This window comes from Pongo pygmaeus, chromosome 23 (assembly GCF_028885625.2).
Source record: "Pongo pygmaeus isolate AG05252 chromosome 23, NHGRI_mPonPyg2-v2.0_pri, whole genome shotgun sequence".
Classification (NCBI taxonomy): domain Eukaryota; kingdom Metazoa; phylum Chordata; class Mammalia; order Primates; family Hominidae; genus Pongo; species Pongo pygmaeus.
In genome coordinates, this window is record NC_085931.1 from 50,443,106 (window position 1) to 50,465,448 (window position 22,343).

The window sequence follows — 22,343 nt, forward strand, 5'->3', positions numbered from 1 at the left end:
AATGACTTTTGGTTCTTCTCAGCCACTTAGGATTGGCACACCTGCCTTTGGCAGTACAGGGCCAGGGGTGGGGTGATGCCCATGGGAGCCTGTCTGCACAGGGAGGGTTGGCTAGCCGATCTGGGAAGGAATTAGGGCGTTCCTTGAAATCTTTGTGTTCCTAATATATTTTGGCAGTGAGTTGGGCTACACGCTGCTATCACTACCCCCTCAAAAAAATAGGAAACAAAACGCCGTAGAGTTAATACTTCATTCCCACAACAGATACTCACTATGCATCAAACACTGCACACCCTGCGGATGCAGCAGTGAATGAGCCCAAATGTCCCCCAGAAGCATATGGTCTGGGGGTTAATGGAGTGGAGATGGGAACAAGGTGTGGAGCAAGTACCTAGGACCCCTGTAGATTAGTTCTCCCCACCAGCATGAACTCGGGATTCAAATCTTGGTCACATAATTTACTGACACAGTGACCTTGGGTCAGTTACAGAAACTACTCAGTTTCTTCATCCTGTAAATTTGGGATAATATTACTGATCTCATGGGATTGTTGTTGTGAGGATTGAGGGAATTAATAATAAGTGTAAAATTCCCAGCACATAATACACACTCAATATCTGCTACCTAGTCTCGTATGTACTCAAGCAAGATAGGTTTATCAAAAGGCCTATGGCTTTTTCAATTAAAATAAGTTGGAACTTTCCCAATTCTCTGCTGTCATCCTAGGAAGCCGCAAGGCCTCCATTATTCATCATCCTTACTATATTAGGGTGGTGGGCATTTCTGTTCCCATGTTTGTATCTAGGGAGACAGGTTAAATAACTTGCCTGAAATGTTGGCAGAGCCGAAATTCTCCATCCCTAGTTCTGCCCACCAGGTCTGTGTTCCTTCTTTGTTTTTATTTTAACCATCTTAACCATTTTAAAGTGTACAGTTCAGTAGTAGCAAGTATATTCACATTGTTGGGTAACAGAGCCCCAGAACCTTCTTCATCTGGCACATCTGAAACTCTGTACCCATTAAGCAATGGGGTTCCTTCATGAGAGTCCCGATTGGAGGTGGAGTTCTTACCTGCTAGTAGGCTGTAAACTTATGCAGTAGAACCTGAGTGAAGAATGTGTCATGGAGAAGCAGTTTAAACTGGAACAAGTTGAATTAACTTTTCAAGTAAGGTCCGTGTCTGTCTGTTGAGCTTGTGGATGCCATCTTCTGTTCCAGGTCACCAGGTCTGTGATGTCAGTCAGTCCTTGGATGGTGGGTGGGGGATGCCTATTGCACTACAGTAGGAAAAGCCTTTTTTTTTTTTTTTTTTTTTTTGAGATGGAGTCTTGCTCTGTCACCCAGGCTGGAGTGCAGTGGGTGCAATCTTGGCTCACTGCAACCTCCGCCTCTCAGGTTCAAGTGATTCTCCTGCCTCAGCTTCCCGAGTAGCTGGGACTACAGGCGCCTGCCACCACACCCGGCTAATTTTTTGTGTTTTTAGTAGAGACAGAGTTTCACCGTGTTAGCCAGGATGGTCTCGATCTCCTGACCTCGTGATCCACCCACCTTGGCCTCCCAAAGTGTTGAGATTATAGGCGTGAGCCACCGTGCCCGGCAGAAAAGGCTTTAACAAGCTGGCCCAACTTAATAGTTTTGATCTCAGCTGGTGGCTCACGCCTGTAATACCAGCATTTTGAGAGGCCAGGGTGGGCATATCACCTGAGGTCAGGAGTTCGAGACCAGCCTGGCCAACATGGTGAAACCCCGTCTCTACTAAAAATACAAAAAATTAGCAGGGTGTGGTGGCACATGCCTGTAATCCCAGCTACTAGGGAGGCTGAAGCAGGAGAATTACTTGAACCGGGGAGGTGGAGGTTGCAGTAAGCCGGGATTGCCTCACTATACTCCAGCCTGGGTGACAGAGTGATACTCAGTCTCAAAAAAAAAAAAAAAAAGAAAAAATAGTTTTGATCTCAAGTCCAAGACGGCATCACTGCGAATTTTCAAGGCCGTTTTAGAGCAGTCTCAAAAGGTGCATTGTCACTCAGAGGACAGTCTGGGTTGCTGACTGACTTCTGGAAGCTGACCTTTGTCCTGTGGATGGAAATCTTAAAAGACTAGATGATAACTCATTTGTGGAGCACTTTTACAGTTTATAGACCATCCACTGCAATACAGTTTATACCGTTCACATACAGGATTGCAGTGAATGGTTTTCCCTCACTACTTCCCTGTGATTTGGTCCCATGCGGGGACCATTATCCCCTTTTCGTAGCTGAGGTGTTAAGTAACTCATTTGAGGTCACCTAGCTAATAAGTCAGGGCTCAAGGCAAGTTCTGTATCTCAGGATTTCTGACTCTAAAACCCACGCTCTGTTCTGTCATCTGTAGCACCACCTTGCTCTCACCAGTCATCAGAAGGGCACCAAAGACTAAAATGGTCCAGGGAGGCTGCTTCTGCCTGGAGTGAGGAGGTGCCCTTCTGGCCCTGCTGCATCCCACTCAGGGATCATTTAGAGGGCACGTGTGTCCAGTGGCTCTCCCTATTGTAAATATTTCAGTAAAGAGTTAAAACGAGAGACATTGTTATGTGTGGGGAAATGTATAATGTTCTGCTTTTTTCCTGATTGGGTTATTCTGCCCCTGCTAAGTTTGGTATGTCCTGTCTCTATCTCAGTGGCCACTGGAGGGAGGGTGTCTGGTGCTCTTCCCTGACTCCACCTGTAAATACAAATGTTAACTCTTCTCCCTGGCTTTGCTCTGTGCATTTGAGGTAGGAATGTACTCGGTTTGGCCAAATAGTCTCTCATGTCCCTAAACCTGAAGCCTCTATTGACTGTAAATGGTAGAGAAAAGGAAAGTACCCCCAAGGTGTGAACTCTAGTTAGGGAAAAAAATATTTTTGGGCTTGACAGTGACTCTTAGTTAACTCAATTACTGGAATAATAGAGTCAGAAATATTTCTTTGTTTTTCAGGGAGGCAGAGACAGGAGCGTTAAGATGTTGAAGCTAGCAATACCCACTTGTAACATGGTATTAGAAGGAATGTTATTTTACATGGAAGATAATCCTCAGTGATCCTTTTTTTTTTCTTCGAGACGGAGTCTTGCTCTGTCGCCCAGGCTGGAGTGCAATGGTGATTCTCCTGCTTTGGCCTCCCGAGTAGCTGGGATTACAGGCACGCACCACCATGCCTGGCTAATTTTTTGTATTTTTAGTGGAGATGGGGTTTCACTATGTTGGCCAGGCTGGTCTTGAACTTCTGACCTCGTGATCCACCTGCCTTGGCCTCCCAAAGTGCTGGGATTACAGGTGTGAGCCACTGCGCCCGGCCGATCCTGTCTCTTGATGTCCTCCCATTCTGGGACACTAAATGGTATCCGACTTTGTTTTCCCTCATGTCATTCCTGGTATGAAGGACACGGGATATTATAGAGGAGAGTGGCAGCATGCTGAGTGGTATTCCGATCTGAACCACACTGTCATCCTTTACCCGGCTCAGGCCCAGGGTTCTAACTCCACAGGAATGGGCTTATCTGGGGACTGCTGCTGCCGCAGTCAGGAAGACTCCACTGTAGCGGGGAGCAGCACAGGCCTGTGCACTGCACTGGAGGCCAGCCTCTTCACTGTGGTGCCCAAGTACTTCTTTCAGGTGAACACATTTTTAGTTCCTCTTCCAAGTGTAATCGAGCAGATGGGTGTTTTGTTTTCCAGTTAGCAGTCGAGTCTGCAGTGTCCTTTGTGTTTTTTATCTCCCGGTATACTAGTCTCACCTAAGCTTTTATAGTCCCTGCTGCGCACTTCTCTCAAGAAACAAAGCATTTGTCAAGTAGGAGGGTCCATGGAGGGACCTTTCTCACATATGGATGTATAGTTTCAGTTCCGTGTGCAGGATGTTTGGTACAGGTTGTTTTGTGTTTTGTTTGCAGAAAGTAGATAGAATAAGGGCCGATTTGATTTGGGTAAGGGTGAGCATGGTACGTAGAAAAAGCATCATACAAGGAGTGGGGAGTCCTGAGTTCTGGAGATGACTGTGTCATTTTGTTTTCGTTTTTGAGAGGGAGTTTAGCTCTTGTTACCCAGGCTAGAGTGCAACCGTGTGATCTCGGCTCACTGCAACCTCCGCCTTCCGGGTTCAAGGGATTCTCCTGCCTCAGCCTTCTGGGAAACTGGGATTACAGGCATGCGCCATCACGTCCGGCTAATTTTGTATTTTTAGTAGTGACGGGGTTTCTCCATGTTGGCCAGGCTTGTCTTGAACTCCTGATCTCAGGTGATCCGCCTGCCTCGGCCTCCCAAAGTGCTGGGATTACAGGCGTGAGCCACCGTGCCCGGCCCATTTTGTTTTTTTATTTTTAAGAGATGGGGTCTCACTCTGTCACTGAGGCTAGAGTGCAGTGGCACGATCATAGCTCACTGTAGCCTCAAACTCCTGGGCTCAAGCAATCCTCCTGCCTCAGCCTCCTAAGTAGATAGGACTACAGGCATGTGCCACCACGCTCAATTTATTTTTATCTTTTACTTTTGGAGATGGGGGTCTTGCCATATTGCTCAGGTTGGTCTTGAACTTCTGGCCGCAAGCAGTCTTCCCACCTCAGCCTCCCGGGTAGCTAGGATTATAGGCATGAGCCACTGCGCCTGTACCATTTCTTTTCTCTGAGACCTGACACATCACCTCCCTATGTTGAGGACCTCTGTGTGAGGTGATGTGATGGCATTAGATGAGCTCCAAGGTCCCGTTCAGATCTAACCTTCCACAAAGTAGTGGCCAAAGGACGAAGAAATGACCTGCATTATAACCCCTGTGACGGGGTAGAGAGACCTGCTTTATAACCCCTGTGAAGGGGTAGAGACCTGCATTATAACCCCTGTGAAGGGGTAGAGACCTGCATTTTAACATTGTAAAGGGGCAGAGAGAGGGTTGTTTTGCATGGTGGGGTACTTCATTGTAATACAAAAAAGGACTGACACTGAGCTTAATGCTTTCTTAATCTCACTAGCTTGGGGAAAGTTTTCCTACAGTACCCAAGATCAGCCCCTCCTCCTTGCATCCTGATCTATCATGGGACATTGTAGCTCCCTCCAGACCCTAAAGCATGCAGTGCTGGAGGCAAGAAGATTTGGGTTGCTGGAACTCACAGGGTACCCTATACTTGTTGGGGTTTGGCTTGTTGGGGGAGGGAGGTTCTTGGGGTCCCAGTACTTATGGCGTGTTCTGTCTTCATTCTCAGATGAGCAATGGCAGGCGCTGGTGAGCGCAAAGGCAAGAAGGATGACAATGGCATTGGCACGGCCATTGACTTTGTGCTCTCCAATGCCCGGCTGGTGCTGGGGGTGGGTGGAGCGGCCATGCTGGGCATCGCCACGCTGGCAGTTAAGCGGGTAAGTGCACGCAGCCAGGGCCGGGGGTGGAATGTAGTGGTGTGGTCATAAGATGTAATGTTTTATAGAAAGAAAATGTCAAAGCGTTCTAGTAATAGGAGGAAATGATCGCAATGATAAGTGAAAAAAACAGGTTTCAAAAGTATGTATAGAGTGATCCTCATTACATGCATCTAGAAAGAAACATACCAGATATTACAAACAGTTTTCTCTGGGTCATGACATGGATTATCTATGTCTTATATCATTTAGTCTTCCCTGAGATTTTCTGCATGGAGCAAAGTATTCTATAATCTAAAATAAAAACAAAACTACTAAAAGAACTTACTAGGACAGAGCTTCTGGGGAGGAAGTAAATTGGAAGGAAATAGGGAAAGAGGGCAGGTTTATGTCCTGTGTCCTCTCTGCTATTTCAGATGTATGATCGGGCGATCAGTGCCCCTACCAGCCCCACCCGTCTGAGCCATTCGGGGAAAAGGAGCTGGGAAGAACCAAACTGGATGGGCTCCCCCCAACTGCTGAACAGGGACATGAAGACGGGCCTGAGCCGGTCCTTGCAGACCCTTCCCACAGACTCCTCTGCCTTCGACACAGGTGAGAAGAGCTGCTGCCCCTCCTGGGACCTCTCTGGACTTTCAGTACCACTCCTGCACTCAGCAGATGTTTCCTGAGCACATCTGTGCCAGGCACTGTGCCAGCACTTGCCCTCCATGCCAGGCCCTTTTTTCTGGGGCTGAGGCAGCTGTGGACTGAGCAGGCATGGGCAGAGCTCACGTGCCTCTCTCTCTTGCCTTGGCAGATACATTCTGCCCGCCCCGGCCCAAGCCAGTGGCCAGGAAGGGCCAGGTAGACTTGAAGAAGTCACGACTCCGCATGTCCCTGCAGGAGAAACTTCTTACTTACTACCGGAACCGGGCAGCCATCCCTGCTGGAGAGCAGGCTCGGGCCAAACAAGCTGCTGTGGACATATGTGCCGAGCTCCGGAGCTTCCTGCGGGCCAAGTTGCCTGACATGCCGCTTCGGGACATGTACTTGAGTGGCAGCCTCTACGATGACCTGCAGGTAACAAGGTGGTTCTCATGGTGGGTGGGGTTTGGGTGCTGAGCACAGTAGTGTTGTTGGCACAGATCAGTGTCCCAGGCTTGCCAGAAAGACTGAGGTCTTACAGCTTCCGAATCCTGTGTACCTCAGCAGCATTTGGAGATCCATGCTTGTTATTCTTTTTTGAGACGGAGTCTCGCTCTGTCGCCCAGGCTGGAGTGCAGTGGTGTGATCTCGACTCACTGCAAGCTCTGCCTCCCGGGTTCAAGCGATTCTCCTGCCTCAGCCCTCCGAGTAGCTGGGATTACAGGTGTGTGTCACCACTCCTGGCTAATTTTTTTGTATTTTTAGTAGAGACGGGGTTTTGCCATGCTGGTCAGGCTGGTCTCGAATTCCTGACCTCAGGTGATCCACCTGCCTCGGCCTCCCAAAATGCTGGGATTACAGGCGTGAGCCTGGCCTGTTGTTCTTTATTCTTGTGTCTTTAATCGTTTCTCATGTTTTAGTCCTACTTACAACTTTTAGGAAGCTATAAGAGGCCTCCTCCTTCCTATGTTCTTGTGCCCATCTCTCCTTTCTAGTTTTCTCACTCTGTGTAGATTGATACGGTGACATGAAAGAATTTTTTTTTTTTTTTTTGAGATGGAGTCTTGTTCTGTTGCCCAGGCTGGAGTGCAGTGGCGCGATCTTGGCTCACTGCAAGCTCCGCCTCCTGGGTTCAAGCAATTCTCCTGTCTCAGCCTCCTGAGTAGCTGGGATTACAGGCGCACGCCACAATGCCTGGCTAATTTTTTTGTATTTTTAGTAGGGATGGGGTTTCATCATGTTGGCCAGGCTGGTCTTGAACTCCTGACCTCAAGTGAGCCAGCCGCCTCAGCTTCCCACAGTGCTGGGATTACAGGCATGGGCTACCGCACCCGGCCTAGAGTTCCCATTCTTGCTGGGGGAATGTAAGATGGTGGGAACCATCTTAGAGGAAGCATGTCTTTTGAACAGAGTAAACCCTCAAAACCCTTTAAATTCTGCCCTGACAGGTGGTGACAGCTGACCACATCCAACTCATTGTGCCCCTTGTGCTGGAGCAGAACCTGTGGTCGTGTATTCCTGGTGAAGACACCATCATGAATGTCCCTGGCTTCTTCCTGGTGCGTCGTGAGAATCCAGAGTACTTTCCTCGTGGGAGCAGTTACTGGGACCGCTGTGTAGTAGGGGGCTACCTCTCTCCAAAGACAGTTGCAGATACATTTGAGAAGGTAGTGGCTGGCTCCATCAATTGGCCAGCCATAGGGTCCCTCTTGGACTATGTGATCCGCCCAGCCCCACCCCCAGAAGCCCTCACACTGGAGGTGCAGTATGAGCGTGACAAACATCTCTTCATTGACTTCTTGCCATCAGTGACCCTCGGTGACACAGTCTTGGTGGCCAAACCACACCGGCTAGCCCAGTATGACAACCTGTGGCGGCTGAGCCTGCGTCCCGCGGAGACAGCACGCCTGCGGGCTCTGGACCAGGCTGACTCGGGCTGCCGATCTCTGTGCCTCAAGATCCTCAAGGCCATATGCAAGTCCACCCCGGCTCTGGGCCACCTCACTGCCAGCCAGCTAACCAATGTCATCCTCCACTTGGCCCAGGAGGAGGCCGACTGGTCTCCGGATATGCTGGCCGACCGTTTCCTGCAGGCCTTGAGGGGACTTATCAGCTACTTAGAGGCTGGAGTCCTGCCCAGTGCCCTAAACCCCAAGGTGAACTTATTTGCAGAGCTCACCCCTGAAGAAATAGACGAATTAGGATACACTCTCTATTGCTCATTGTCTGAGCCAGAGGTGCTGCTGCAGACGTAGGGCAGGTGAAGGCCAAAGCAGGTGTTGGTGGTCAGGCCCTGGATTCTCCGTTAGATACACTTGGCTACGTAGTTGGTGCCTCACAGGGTTCCTGGTGCCTCCTGTCTTGCTGATCATCACCCTGGTCACTTCATGCTGATTAGAATGACATCTCTTCCGTCTCCTATTTTGTTACCCAACTCTTCCTATTTTTGTTACCAATCACTGTGCTCTCTGCCGCCCCCTGGCTCCAGGCTAATTTTTCTGGAATGAATTGAGAAGGTGGCGTGCTGGCCTGAGCTCATGGACCACTTGGTGTTTTGCGTTTCAGCCCATGTTTGCTGCCTCTATCTGGTCTGCCTTGCCCGTTTGCCTGTTCCTATTCAGTGTCTTTTCTATCTTTTCCTCTCTCGTTCATGCCTTCTGTTTTGCTCTTGTCCCTGGAGCATATCTGCCTAATTAAGATGTTGCCTTTTAGTTGAATGCCACTGAAGAGCTGTGATAGCATGTTTCAAAGCTGAACTCTACAGAGCGAGTGCTGAGACAGTATTTAGGGTTTCTGGGAGTGAGGCTGGTAGAGGAGTTGGCCTTTGACCGCGGTTCCTGGAGTAGAAGTCCATCCTCCCTGCCACCTCCTGACCCATTCGTAAATGCTGAGAATGTCTCTCATGGGAACACTGTTAATGACCCACACAGGATAAGCTGAATGCAAAGTTATTTGCAGACTGAATTTCTTGGTGGCTATTAGCAGAAGTGCAGAGTAGGGAACCAGAGCTGGTTAAGGGCGTAGTGAAGGGTTTGTGTGCCCAGTGTCTGCTCGTCATCTGTGGCTGCAGGGGTCAGACAGACAAGGATGGGGGCTGCCAGGGCATCACCTCATCATGAATGCTGGTTTTCACACCTTTTCCTTATTTTATTGCCAATCAGGACAAGGCCTTGAAGGAACACAACCTTAGCCATCAGTTGAGGGTGACAGAAATAGACAGTTGACTGAATGTCAGCTGGAAAATCCAGTCACCAGTTGGGGTTTGGTGGCCATGTTTTCTCCCCAGACAGGCCCTGCTTTTCTAGGATGTGGCCTTAGAGCAAGAACAGACCCAACAGCCAGCCCTTCATCCTCCAGTGTCTGCCATGGGAACGTGAGAGGAGTGTTTGCTGAGCGCTCTGGGAATGGCCAGAGGGCAAGTGAGCATGCACAGACCTTTTCCCCCTGTCCTGTTTCTCACCCAACACCTGGGGAGATCGGTGCTACCAAGGAAGAGAGCACACAGATAAGACAGAGGGGAGGAGGTGGGCATTTCCTATGTTCCTCCTTGTTTCCCGCTGCTGAGATTGCAGTATTTATTGCAATGTAAATGTATCCTGAAGGTGGGGAGGAATGTTTAATCTACCATGTCCGTGTGTCGTCTTGGTTTGTGTTTTTCCCTGCTTGTAGCAAGATGCTGATGGTAATTCTGTTTCTCATCTGCCCATTCAGTATTTTGTTTTCCTCCCGTCAAGTTGTCTTATTTTTTCGATGACTACCTCTCCATCAGTGAGGTTCTGGTGAAGCTCTCTGCAGCTGTCTCATTCCTTCCCAACGATAGTAACAGGAAATGACCCGTTAGCATTGATACCTCAGCATCAATTTAGGGTAGAGATTCCTGCCCCTCTTTTGTCACAGATTAGGAAATTGATAACTAGGGTTAATCTTGACTATATTTAGAGGTCTTTTTGCCCCTTTTCCCCTTAACAAGGATTTCTTATGGTGGTTTCAGTTTCATTTGCATAAAGGTATTGAGAGGGAACAAAAAACATAAAGCTGAGAATCTTGAGAGAGCTTATCTACCCTGTCTGTTGGTCAGACTCAAATGAGAGTTAAAAAAAAAAAATCTGTATGCCTGAGTACCATCCTGGATGAATCTAGAAGGTATGGGGTAGAGCCTGACAGGGTTCCAGTGTACCCATTGGGTATCCATTAGAGGGAAGGGAGAGGAGAGGATTGATAGAGTGTTGCAAAAGTATAGATTATTCATTGAGATAAATGATTTGGTTTCCCTGCCATGAGTATTAAAAAAATTTAAGTTTTCCCAAGCTTGCATCTCTGACCAAATTTCACATGAAACATTGGAAGAAGACCGGGTGCAGTGGCTCACGCTTGTAATCCCAGCACTGGGAGGCTAAGGTGGGTGGATCATTTGAGGTCAGGAGTTCGAGACCAGCCTCGCCAACATGGCGAAACCCCATCTCTACCAAAAAGATAAAAATAAGCTGGGCATGGTGGCAGGTGCCTATAATCCCAGCTACTCGGGAGGCTGAGGCAGGAGAATCACTTAAACCCGGGAAGTGGAGGTTACAGTGAGCTGAGATCGTGCCACTGCACTCCAGCCTGGGTGACAGAGTGAGACCCTGTTTCAAAAAAGTAAAAATTGGAAGGAGAGCTTAAAAAAGATAAGATTTTAAAGAGTCCCAAGTTATTTAAGTTGAGTGTAATTGTCATTTAAGGAAGGCAAATGAGTTTATCATCCTTAAAGAGCATCTCGTTTAACTGTTTGACAAAACCGTAACTTTGTCGTTTTATAAGCAAGAACCTCTTAAGAAGTCCTCAGAACTAGCAGCAGTGTGAACTCTCAGCCCTGGTCCTGGTGGGTTTGCTGACCATGACTGGGCAAGCCATTCTTTTTGCTGCCATCTTCCTCATCATAAAGTGTGGAACATAGGCAATTGCTTTGAGATTCTTGGATAGAAGAGGACAACATTCTGTACCTGCCCCGTTTTTTAAATCTTTGGGGAAAGATGAGTAACTTTCCCTGCTACTCTGCCTTCCTGTTCAGTAACTCTTACTTTTGCCTGAAGTAACAGCATCTTCTACTTCTCCATCTAGAGATTTGTGTGTGTGTGCCATCAAGGTTAGCAAACTTTATACTTAGCCTAACACTTAAAAAATGCACTCATTATCTTAAACCTAATAAATTCCAGAGTTTATTTTGGTTCTCCTCTGTTGCCCTTCCTAAAAAATGAGTTCAAGATGACAGTATTTTTCTTTACATGCTTGGTTGTGACTTTTAAAGTTTTATTTAAATAAAGAAATGTTGACGCTCAAGTTTAAAGAAGCGTTGCAGAGGCCCACGGTCTCCTGGGTCCCGGCCACCTGTCCATATTCCATATTCGCTGACTGTGCTCCCTGCACTCCACTCAAGTTGAGAGTTCAAATAGTCTTGAAGGGGAATCAGCTTCAGGATGGAAGGACCCAGGAGAGGCCCCGAGGAGGGGGTTCTGTAAATACAGACTACTGCCAGCGTCCAGAGCTCTCTGCCATGATGCTTCCTTGGGACTGACTTGGCTGAGAACGTGTTCTGTCAGAGGATTTGTTAGAACTCTGCCCTTTTGTCTGAAACTCAAGGCCAAGGAGAATGATAGGAGACTTAGGATAGAGCTGACCCCTGCACCAGGCTGGGAGGCTGCAGCCCTGTTAGATGCCACTTACTGTAAGTGGCCAGAATACCAGAGAAGTGGATTCCATGGTCAATTGCACACTAGATGTTTACCTTACATTTGGATCACCTTGTAGTCTTTAAATTCTTGGTCCCTGAGGCCAAGTCCACAACTTGCCTTCTAGTCACCTGCCTGCCCGTCAGTGGTGGTGGATGTGTTAGCTGGTAGATTTGGAATCGGTCAGCAGTCTTTCTGTACTGTCTTGGTTAGGTCTGTATAAGTAGGGGCAGCTTAGCCCTGAGACCCAGAGACCTGCTGTCCTTTTTCTCCTTGAGGGAGGAAATAAATCTGCGGAACACAATGTCCTTCCATGGCATGGGAAGAAGAAAATAAACATCTCCTTTGCAACAGCTGTGACTTGTGTGTGTCGTATGGAACATTTTCCTGTGGGAGTGGTACTGGGTCTCCATTTTCAGCTAGGGGAACCTTTGAAGTGTTTGAGCTAGGTCTCTATAAAAGAATGGATGGGATAGGCTGCCACGGGAGTCATTCTTTTATGACCTTTTCAGTGTCAAAACTGGGGCAGTGTTACTTTAATACTCAACCATTTGCACAGTCATCTGTCAGGAGGTACTGTCTATAGCAAAAGGAGAACACGTCCTGTGGGTCCCTAGTTCTGCCTTTGGAAGACATGGCTAATGGCTCAGGGATTCTTACTGACTTTGCATGGAAAGGCTAGAAAACTCCTGTATTTTTTTTTTTTTTTTAAGACAGGGTCTTGCTCTGTTGCCCAGGCTGAGTTGCGGTGTTGTGATCACAGCTCACTGCAGCTTGGAATTCCTGGGCTCAAGCAATCCTCCTACCTCGGCTTGAGTAGGTGGGACTACAGGCTGGAGCCGCTGCTCTTGGCGCCAACTTCTGTATATCTCAACACTCATGATTCCCCAAGGAGAAAGAAAAAAACATACTTTTATTCCAGCATCCAGTATGCCTTGTGTATACCAGTTTTAAAGTTGTTGGTTTTATCTCATTAAATAATAGTGAAGAGTCCTCTGAGGCAGCAGGAGGATGTGATGGAGAGTGGCAGAAGTCAGGGTTAGGAGACGTGAGTTCTATGAACGGTAGCAGCAATAGCAACCATTATTGGGTGCTTACATGTACCAGGCACTGTGCTAAGTGCTTTACATGTATGATCTCACTTCATAAGACAAGGATACTCATCTGTAGTCTCATTTTACAAATGAGGAAACCGAGGCTCAGAGAGGATAAGTCACTTAGCCAAAATGTCCCAGCCAGGATTCTTTTGGATGCGCTCCCCAAAATCTGTCTTCTAACTCCTACCCCATACTCCCTTCTCTGGGAGCCGTGTGACTGAGCAAGAAGCCTCATCCCATTGGGCCTCGGTTTACCATTGGAAAGGATTTGTGGGCGAGGGTCAATGAGCGCAGCAGATGGCCTGTGGTTATTTAGAGCAGTGCTTCCCTGGTTGATATCACAGCGCTCATACTTGTGTGGCCCAGTGAAACGGAGGCGGAAACTCAAAATTTCCATCTTCACAGGGCCTGACTGGAGGGGGCTGGAGGAGGATGCGGAGGTTTCTTGTACTCTTTTTTTTTTTTTTGAGACGGAGTCTCGCTCTGTCACCCAGGCTGGAGTGCAGTGGCGCAATCTTGGCTCACTGCAAGCTCCGCCTTCCAGGTTCACACCATTCTCCTGCCTCAGCCTCCCAAGTAGCTGGGACTACAGGAGCCCGCCACCACGCCCGGCTAATTTTTTGTATTTTTAGTAGAGACGGGTTTTCACCGTGTTAGCCAGGATGGTCTCGAACTCCTGACCTCGTGATCCACCCACCTTGGCCTCCCAAAGTGTTGGGATTACAGGAGTGAGCCACCACGCCCGGCCGGTTTTCTGTATTCTTAAAACAGACTACCCCTTCCCAACGCACAACCCCCAGCAAGTGGCTGTGGGTTCCCAAGCGCCTCTCCTCCCAGGGCCATGGGCGTGACTGCTGAAAAGCGGGTTAGGCCGGGGAGTTCAGAATCAGGAGTGAATCGGAACTACGCCAGGGAGACGGCAGCGAAGAAAATCCTGTTCTTAGGGGAACGCAATCTTCGGACACCAGAAGTTCCTCTATGATGCTATTCTGTGGCAGCCTTGCACTTGAGCCGGATGAAAATTGTAAAAACCCCGGTTGGGCGACAAGACGGCGCGTCTTCCCGGCTCCTTTCCAGAGTTTAAGAGGAGCCATGCAGACTCAGCCGGCCTTTCGGGGTAGGTGGACAGGCCCGGCGCGCCCTCTCGAGACCCCTTCAACCTCCCGGGGGCAGCAGCGCCGTGTTGGCTATGAATAGGGCCTCTGGAAAACTCAGGCTTGGAACAGGTAACCCCCCGGTTTCCGCAGGCCACAAATCACCACCGCGACCGAAGGACGCGCAGGCTGGGAGCGGTGGCGGGGCCACCAATGCGGACCTCCACTGAGGGCGGCGGGATCCGACCGCAGGGGCTGGTCCCTGAGGCCACTAAGGGGTGCGCTGGGCTAAGGCCGCCTGGGGGCAGGAGCCAGCGTGATCGTGGCGGGCCGACAGGCGGGGCTGGCTGAGGCCTAGCAGAGACTTAGCAGAGACCCCAGACCCCAACCCTTCCCACGCGGACCCCTGGATCCCTCTCCCAGCAGCCGCCCACCTAGGGCCCTGAGCCAATAAGAGCTCGAGGTGTATATGATTCACCTTGCCTGGGCCAATCAGCTTGACGCGCGCTCTTCGCCAGCACCTCGCGCGATAACCTGGAGTCCTCGGCCTTCAGAATAAAAACTCTTCGCCGGAAAACGACCTTTCCCCGCCCACTGCGCCGACGCTGGAAGCGAGGCGTGTCTGGGAGATCACTCCGCGCTCCAGCGGCGAAGGAAAGAACGGACTCTGATCATGGAAGCCTAGTAAAGTAGTACACCTCTCTCCTTTCGTGAGGCCTAAGAAGAAACTCCTTTTCTCGTCACAGCTACGCCCTGGGCATAAACGGTCGGGGCGTCAAAGGGAGGGAAGGGAGCGGGCGGGAGGAGACGGTCACGTGGCCGCGGCGGAAGGATGCGTCTGTGCTGCGTCTCCATAGGGACGGTCTATAAAGGGCCGGCGGGCGGCATCTGCGGCCATTTCTACTTCGCCCGCCCACAGATGTAGTTTTTCCCCCACGTGCGCGCTTTCCCTCCTCCCCGCCCTCAGGGTCCACGGCCACCATGGCGTATTAGGGGCAGCAGTGCCTGCGGCAGCATTGGCCTCTGCAGCGGCGGCAGCAGCACAAGGCTCTGCAGCGGCACCCACCAGCGGCTTAAGCCATGGCGTGAGTACCGGGGCGGGTCGTCCAGCTGTGCTCCTTGGGCCGGCGCCGGTTTTGGATTGGTGGGGTGCGGCCTGGGGCCGGGGCGGTGCCGCCAAGGGGGAAGCGATTTTACGAGCGCCCGGGACGCGTGGTCTTTGCTTGGGTGTCCCCGAGACGCTCGCGTGTCCGGGATCAGGAAAGCGCAATCGGGTGCCAGGACTGCTTCCTCAGGGGCCGTACAGCCCTCGGACCCCGAGCCCCGCAAGGGTGCTAGGGGTCTCGGCTGTTGCCCTGCGAAACGTGGCAGGAACCAAGATGGCGGCGGCAGGGCGGTGGCGCGGGCGTGAGTCAAGGGCGGGCGGTGGGCGGGGCGCGGCGGCCCTGGCCGTATTTGGACGTGGGGACGGAGCGCCTTTCTCTTGGTGGCCGGTGGAAGAATCGCCTGGTCTCCGTGAGCGTCCATTTTGTGGAACCTGAGCCGCGAGCAGGGAGGGGCGGCTACAACTGCCCTGTTCCTGATACTCTAGATGGCCGATCTAGAGAAGTTCTGCCTAGTAAGTGGAAGGATGAAATTCTCAGACCAGCTAACCTCTAATGGGAGTTGGTTTCTGATTCTCATTCAGGCTTCTCACGGCATTCAGCAGCAGCGTTGCTGTAAGCGACAGAGACACCTTCGAATTAAGCACATTCCTCGATTCCAGCAAAGCACCGCAACATGACCGAAATGAGCTTCCTGAGCAGCGAGGTGTTGGTGGGGGACTTGATGTCCGCCTTCGACCAGTCGGGTTTGGGGGCTGAAGAAAGCCTAGGTCTCTTAGATGACTATCTGGAGGTGGCCAAGCACTTCAAACCTCATGGGTTCTCCAGCGACAAGGCTAAGGCGGGCTCCTCCGAATGGCTGGCTGTGGATGGGTTGGTCAGTCCCTCCAACAACAGCAAGGGTGAGTGGGTCACCACCACATCATCCAGGTGGGATCTAGGGTTAGGGGCCTGCTACCTTTGTATCTGACTCACTTGGCCCCATCGCTCAAATCTTTTGCAGAGGATGCCTTCTCCGGGACAGATTGGATGTTGGAGAAAATGGATTTGAAGGAGTTCGACTTTGATGCCCTGTTGGGTATAGATGATCTGGAAACCATGCCAGATGACCTTTTGACCACGTTGGATGACACTTGTGATCTCTTTGCCCCTCTAGTCCAGGAGACTAATAAGGAGCCCCCCCAGACAGTGAACCCAATTGGCCATCTCCCAGAAAGTTTAACAAAACCCGACCAGGTTGCCCCCTTCACCTTCTTGCAACCTCTTCCCGTTTCCCCAGGGGTCCTGTCCTCCACTCCAGATCATTCCTTTAGTTTAGAGCTGGGCAGTGAAGTGGATATCACTGAAGGAGATAGGAAGCCAGACTCCACTGCTTATGTTATTACCATGATCCCTCAGTGCATAAAGGAGGAAGACACCCCTTCAGATAATGATAGTGGCATCTGTATGAGCCCAGAGTCCTATCTGGGGTCTCCTCAGCATAGCCCCTCTACCAGGGGCTCTCCAAATAGGAGCCTCCCATCTGCAGGTGTTCTCTGTGGGTCTGGGCGCCCCAAACCTTACGATCCTCCTGGAGAGAAGATGGTAGCAGCAAAAGTAAAGGGTGAGAAGCTGGATAAGAAGCTGAAAAAAATGGAGCAAAACAAGACAGCAGCCACTAGGTACCGCCAGAAGAAGAGGGCGGAGCAGGAGGCTCTCACTGGAGAGTGTAAAGAGCTGGAAAAGAAGAACGAGGCTCTAAAAGAGAGGGCGGATTCCCTGGCCAAGGAGATCCAGTACCTGAAAGATTTGATAGAAGAGGTCCGCAAGGCAAGGGGGAAGAAAAGGGTCCCCTAGTTGAGGGTAGTCAGGAGCGTCAATGTGCTTGTACAGAGTCTGCTGTAGCTGTGTGTTCCAATAAATTATTTTGTAGGGAAAGTACTTGTGCATGTGAATTCCTTCTCTGGCAAAGTAACTGAATGAAGCGCCACTCACCCACCCCTAGCTGGTCTTAACATTTCCTGTGAGATCTGGGGGAGGAGGGCAGTCCAAGGCTGAAGATTGGTTCCTAGAGTGGGATTTGCTCAGCCCGGCTAGGTGTAGGCCACGATGGCTGATTCATGGGGCCCTGGAGCCTGATAATTGGTCAGTTATAGCAAGCTGGGTCCTTTGCCCGGAGCTGAGTGCTGGTTGTATAGGGAGGAGGCTGGAGATCTCTGGGAGGTTCAGAGGGAGGGACAGCCTGGGCCTCCACCTGCTTATTCAAGAGTGCTTCATGCCAACAGCTATCGTGTAAAACCCTGGATGAGGTTGCACAGTCTTTGAGATGGCACACAAGATTAGGTTTCACTTGTTACCTGAACAGTTCTGCAGAAGCCTCATCCTGAAGAAAGAAATGGCTCTTGGAAATTGATGCTGAAGCAGGACAGGAGCTGAGGGTTGGCCTCCGTTTCCCCTTACGGGGTGGAAGGATGACAGCCTGCGCAGGTTCTGGCTAGAGCTGGGCACAAAGGCAGGCGACAGTTCCGGTGAAGCCTGTTGTGCCTGCTGGTATCTAAACTAGAAGGCCTGACGGCCTCAGGACATGTTAGGATGGATCAGTGCTTAGAAGCCACACCTCCTCGCTGCAGCTTCAGACTTCTGGCCGGGTGACTTCGCCTTTCCAGGCAGGCGATGTCTTTTGTCCTTTGTTGCGGATGAATGCATGAATGCAAGGATCAGCCCAGCCCGGGTAGGTCTGCCCTTCCTCTTGTGTCCTTCGGGATTAGCCACATTTTCTGTCTGTGGAAGGTAGTGTAGACCTGGTGTGCCCGGCGAATGGCTGGGAGGAGAGAGGGTGAGTGCAGCCCAGGCACTGCTGTAACTGAGCACAGCATATGTGTTCTTTCACTCAGTCCCCGCAGCACACCCATGAGGCAGACGCCACACCCAGGAGGATTTTTTTTTTTTTTTGAGATGGAGTCTCACTGTCGCCCAGGCTGGAGTGCAGTGGCGTGATCGCGGCTCACTGCAAACTCCACTTCCCGGGTTCATGCCATTCTCCTGCCTCAGCCTCCCGGGTAGCTGGGACTACAGGCGCCCGCCACCATGCCCAGCTAATTTTTTTTTGTATTTTTAGTAGAGAGGGGATTTCACCGTGTTAGCCAGGATGGTCTGGATCTCCTGACTTCATGATCCACCCGCCTCGGCCTCCCAAAGTGCTGGGATTACAGGCGTGAGCCACTGCGCCCGGCCTTTTTTTTTTTTTTTTGAGACAGGGTCTCTCTGTTGCCCAGGCTAGAGGGCAATGGTGCATTCTCGGCTCACCACAACCTCCACCTCCCGGATTCAAATGATTCTCCTGCCTCCGCCTCCTGAGTAGCTGGGATTATAGACTCCCGCCACCACGCCCAGCTCACCAAGGAGGATTTTGAGCAAAGAGGTAGAGCTGGGATTTGAACCCAGGACTCGGGCTCCAGTCTGGGCTCTTCATTTTGCCTCTTGAGCTGGAAACAAATGGCCCGTAATGACCTGCACGGTGGGGCCCACATGACCTTTCTGGTGCCCAGCATAGACTGTCACCTGAGAGCCAACTGTTGATGGAATGCATGCAACTGGTTGTGGAGAAGTTGCCTGAGGCACCACTGGTAGTGGGCATCACACATGGGTCTTGGACCTGGTGCTCTTTGAGGTCTTTCCTGTTGAGATTCTAGGATTCTCCAAAGGCCATGGGCCTCCATCTACATCCAGGTACTAAATAGGTGTTAGGGTGTGGCCAGGAGCATCAGAGTCATCCAGTGCCAGTGGGGGTCGGCCCTCATTTGGCAGACGAGAAACTGAGGCACCAAGAAGGGCAGTGCAGGTCAGTGGTGTGGAGCCAGGATGCTGGGGCTGTGCCCTTCCCAGGCCCCTGCAGCTAAGGCCTCCCACACCCAGAAGGCACCAGCTCAGGTCACAGTGGATTTGCCCTTCTCCCTGACCTCACCTCCTCCCCTCACTGTGCTCCCGGCCTCTCTCCATCTGTCTGCCAAGCTTGGTCCTGCCTCAGAGCCTTGCACTTGCTGTTTTTTTGTAACTTTTTTCTCCATTGAGTTTATCTGTATACAGATTCACTTTCTGTTCTCCATTCCCTAACTACAATATAAGCTCACTCTATGGCAGCAGGTATTTTGCTGTCTTGCTCATTCCCGTATTTCCAGGACTACAGCAGTGCCTGGGAAATAGCAAAAATGACTGCAGCGAAAATGTTCAAAGAGCTCTGAGGTTCTAGGCGCCTTCCAGTGATGAGCTCAGAGTCCTCCTGAGAGGCTGTGAGGAGGGTCTTATGACTGTAACCCTCTTACTGATGCAGCTGAGACTCAGACTTAGGTACCCCCTTGGGAAGTCTGGCCTGTGGGTGGACACTGGCCCATGGGCAGGTGGTATAGGCAGTGATAGTGGCCTGGACAGACGGGCTGGATTCGGCTAGGCAGATATCTGTTCCGGAGAGCCCAGCACAATAAGGGGTACGGGAAGAGGGGGCAGAAATGAAGTTGATGTCTGGCCACCACCCTGCATGGGGAAACTTGTGGCCCCTGCCAGGCCTTGGCCAGCCCAGCCTAGGCTGACCAGGTCAGAGGTGGAGCTGGGCTTTACCCAGTGACCAGGGGCCCGGGGTGGGGGATAGGAAGGGACCTCACAGGCGGGAGCAGACAGCACTCAGCATTTTTTCCTGCTTTGTGTCTGGGACAAGGCCGTAGGTTGTGGAGAGCAGAGAACGACCATCTTTTCTACAACTAGTCCTGAGTGGGTGCCCGCTCTGCACTACACTGTCTGGGTGCTGGCCACAGCAGTGAGCCAAGTAGGTAAACATCCCTGCCCTCATGGAGCTTTGCTTCTGGTAAAGGAGACAGATGGACCCTAAAAAGAAGAAAGATGTGACATGTGTCACATTCAGATGTGACACAGCAGCTGGGTCGGGCTTGGACATGCTGGGCATGCTCCTTAAGACGGGTGCTTACGGAGTTGCAGGGGTCAGCCCGGCAGGGGACTGGGCTGGGATTGGCAAGGAGAGGCGGCCAGGATGTGGGTGTGAAGAGAGGGAACCTCCCCGCTGCCAAACAAGAGAAAGGATGGAGGGCCCATTTCCTGAGATGGGGAAAACCAGGGGAAGAGCATGATTTTATTTCAAAGAGGCCAGGGAGAAATAAAAAGTCCCTGGCTTTGGTAGGCCAAGGCAGGTGGATCACAAGGTCAGGAGTTCAAGAACAGCCTGGCCAATATGGTGAAACCCCATCTCTACTAAAAAATTAGCTGGGTGTGGCAGCATGTGCCTGTAATCCCAGCTACTCGGGAGGCTGAGGCAGGAGAATTGTCTGAACCTGGGAGGCAGACGTTGTAGTGAGCCAAGATCACGCCACTGCACTCCAACCTGAGTGACAGAGTAAGACTCCCATCTCAAAAAAAAAAAAAGAAAAGAAAAGAAAAGAAAAAGTCCCTGCAGTGACACTCAAGTGCCAACCACCCTTGCCCAGGTGCCCCATGAGGTGGGGTGGGGGCTCTCAGCCTAGTTGGGAAATGGAAGGTGGACGCTTAGACCAAGTAGAAAGTGGCAGCTTCAGAAGACAGAGCGGGGCCTCCCAGCTGGGCTCTGACGGGTGGGGAGAGTTGTCACAGAGAATGAGAACACCCCATGAAAGTCAGCTGGGCAGGCCGGGCGCCGTGGCTCACGCCTGTAATCCCAGCACTTTGGGAGGCCGAGGTGGGCGGATCACGACATCAGATCAAGACCATCCTGGCTAACATGGTGAAACCCCATCTCTACTAAAAATACAAAAAAAATTAGCCGGGCGTGGTGGCAGGCGCCTGTGGTCCCAGCTACTCAGGAGGCTGAAGCAGGAGAATGGCGTGAACCCAGGAGGCGGAGCTTACAGTGAGCCAAGATGGCGCCACTGCACTCCAGACTTGGGGACAGAGCGAAACCCCGTCTCAGAAAAAAAAAAGTCAGCCAGGCAGGAAAGAATGGGGCTCACACCAAGTGCCACAGTCCCACTGCCTGTGGTGGAGGCCTGTGCCCAGGCTAAGCTCTGAGCCTGCAGCTGGGCCTCAGCACCGTCCCATGTTGCAGTCCTGGCCCACTCCTGCCTGGCCCCCTTGGCCAACTCCTCTAGTAGCAAAGAGGGTCGGAGAGTATGGGGGCTTGAGCAGCCCATCCCACTGTGGAAGACACAGGAAGCCATGGCTGGGGCCCTCCTCTGGGTCATGGGGTGGCTTCCTCAAACCCTGCTTCCCCAAACCACCTGTGATGCAAATGCTTTCACACCCGTCCACGGTCTAGACCCAGGGAGGCCTCCTGCTTTGTCCTGTCAGCCCTGGGTTGAAGTGACAACTGTGTCCTCTTTTTTTGAGACAGGGTCTTGCTGTCACCCAGGCTGAGGTGCAGTAACGCCATCTTGGCTCACTGCAGCCTCTGCCTCTCGGGCTCCAGTGATCTTCCCACCCCAGCCCTCTTCCCTGCAAGCAGCTGGGACCATGAGTGCACACCACCATGCCCGACTAATTATTGTATTTTTTTTGTAGAGATGGAATTTTGCTATGTTGGCCAGGCTGGTCTTGAACTCCTGACCTCAGTGATCCACCTGCCTCAGCCTCCCACAGTGCTGGGATTACATGTGTGAACTACCATGTCTGGCCTCAGTGTCCTCTTATTTGGGCCCTGTTGGTCACCAGGTCCTGGCCATCACAGCACCTCCTCAGCCCCGCATGGGGACAAACCCTCTCTCCTCCAGTGCTACCCCAGTCGCCCCAGCTCCCTGCTGCCTTCCAGACACCTGCACCAGAACTGCTCAGGGTGACAGTTAAAAGGCAGACTCCTCAGTCCTGTCCTTGACCCACTGGACCAGAGTGCCAGCGGTAAACACAAATGACTGTCACCCAGAGGGGGCATGGACAGGCACCTAATAGTGTTATTTGGCCTAAGTGTAAGATTTATTGGGAAGCTCACAAGTGGGGAAGCAGCAGGACCCTGGCTCCCATCCTTCTTGTGGGACAGTGCCTGTCACTCTGCACTCTGCACAGGGAGGGAGCAGGAAGAACACCGGGGTGATTATGTAACAGTGGGCGTGTCCTTGTTAGAAAGGGGCCCTGGGCCTATGGTCAGCCTGTTCTTCCAGGCGCTAGAGGCTGAGTTGGCTTTTTGTTAAGCTGCTTAAAAGATTAAGGGATATCCATGGACGGATATCCAAGTTTCTCTGCCCAGTGGGGTCATTACAGCCTAGCAGGCAGGAAGAGGCCCTGGTCTCTAAGGTTTGGGGGTCACAGCACACTCCCTCCCCCTCCCCCTGCTGATGGAGGTCACCTGGAGACAGGACCTGACTCCAGCTCTGCCCCTGGGAAGATGTGTGGCCCCCTCATGTC

General features: G+C 51.4%; 2 protein-coding genes across 2 annotated transcripts; both read left to right on the top strand.

The window, feature by feature from the left end:
- The first annotated feature begins 5,220 nt into the window (after nt 1–5,220).
- MIEF1 (mitochondrial elongation factor 1) lies at nt 5,221–12,049 on the top strand. Its single transcript, XM_054470166.2, has 4 exons — nt 5,221–5,364; nt 5,781–5,958; nt 6,164–6,426; nt 7,440–12,049. Exons 1-4 carry the CDS (start codon nt 5,221–5,223, stop codon nt 8,244–8,246), a joined length of 1,392 nt encoding a protein of 463 aa, XP_054326141.1. The 3' UTR covers nt 8,247–12,049.
- Nucleotides 12,050–14,307: 2,258 nt separating this feature from the next.
- ATF4 (activating transcription factor 4) lies at nt 14,308–16,907 on the top strand. Its single transcript, XM_054470167.2, has 3 exons — nt 14,308–14,972; nt 15,575–15,892; nt 15,994–16,907. The coding sequence occupies exons 2-3, from the start codon at nt 15,667–15,669 to the stop codon at nt 16,824–16,826; spliced, it is 1,059 nt and encodes a 352-aa protein (XP_054326142.2). The 5' UTR covers nt 14,308–14,972; nt 15,575–15,666; the 3' UTR covers nt 16,827–16,907.
- The last annotated feature ends 5,436 nt before the right edge of the window (nt 16,908–22,343 follow it).

Bases quoted from the DNA above. Each gene is read 5' to 3' on its own strand.
- MIEF1 (XM_054470166.2), top strand. From the start codon at position 5,221: ATGGCAGGCGCTGGTGAGCGCAAAGGCAAGAAGGATGACAATGGCATT. The intron at 5,365-5,780 runs GTAAGTGCACGC...CTGCTATTTCAG, and splicing joins CCACGCTGGCAGTTAAGCGG to ATGTATGATCGGGCGATCAG. The intron at 6,427-7,439 runs GTAACAAGGTGG...CTGCCCTGACAG, and splicing joins GCCTCTACGATGACCTGCAG to GTGGTGACAGCTGACCACAT.
- ATF4 (XM_054470167.2), top strand. From the start codon at position 15,667: ATGACCGAAATGAGCTTCCTGAGCAGCGAGGTGTTGGTGGGGGACTTG. The intron at 15,893-15,993 runs GTGAGTGGGTCA...AATCTTTTGCAG, and splicing joins TCCCTCCAACAACAGCAAGG to AGGATGCCTTCTCCGGGACA.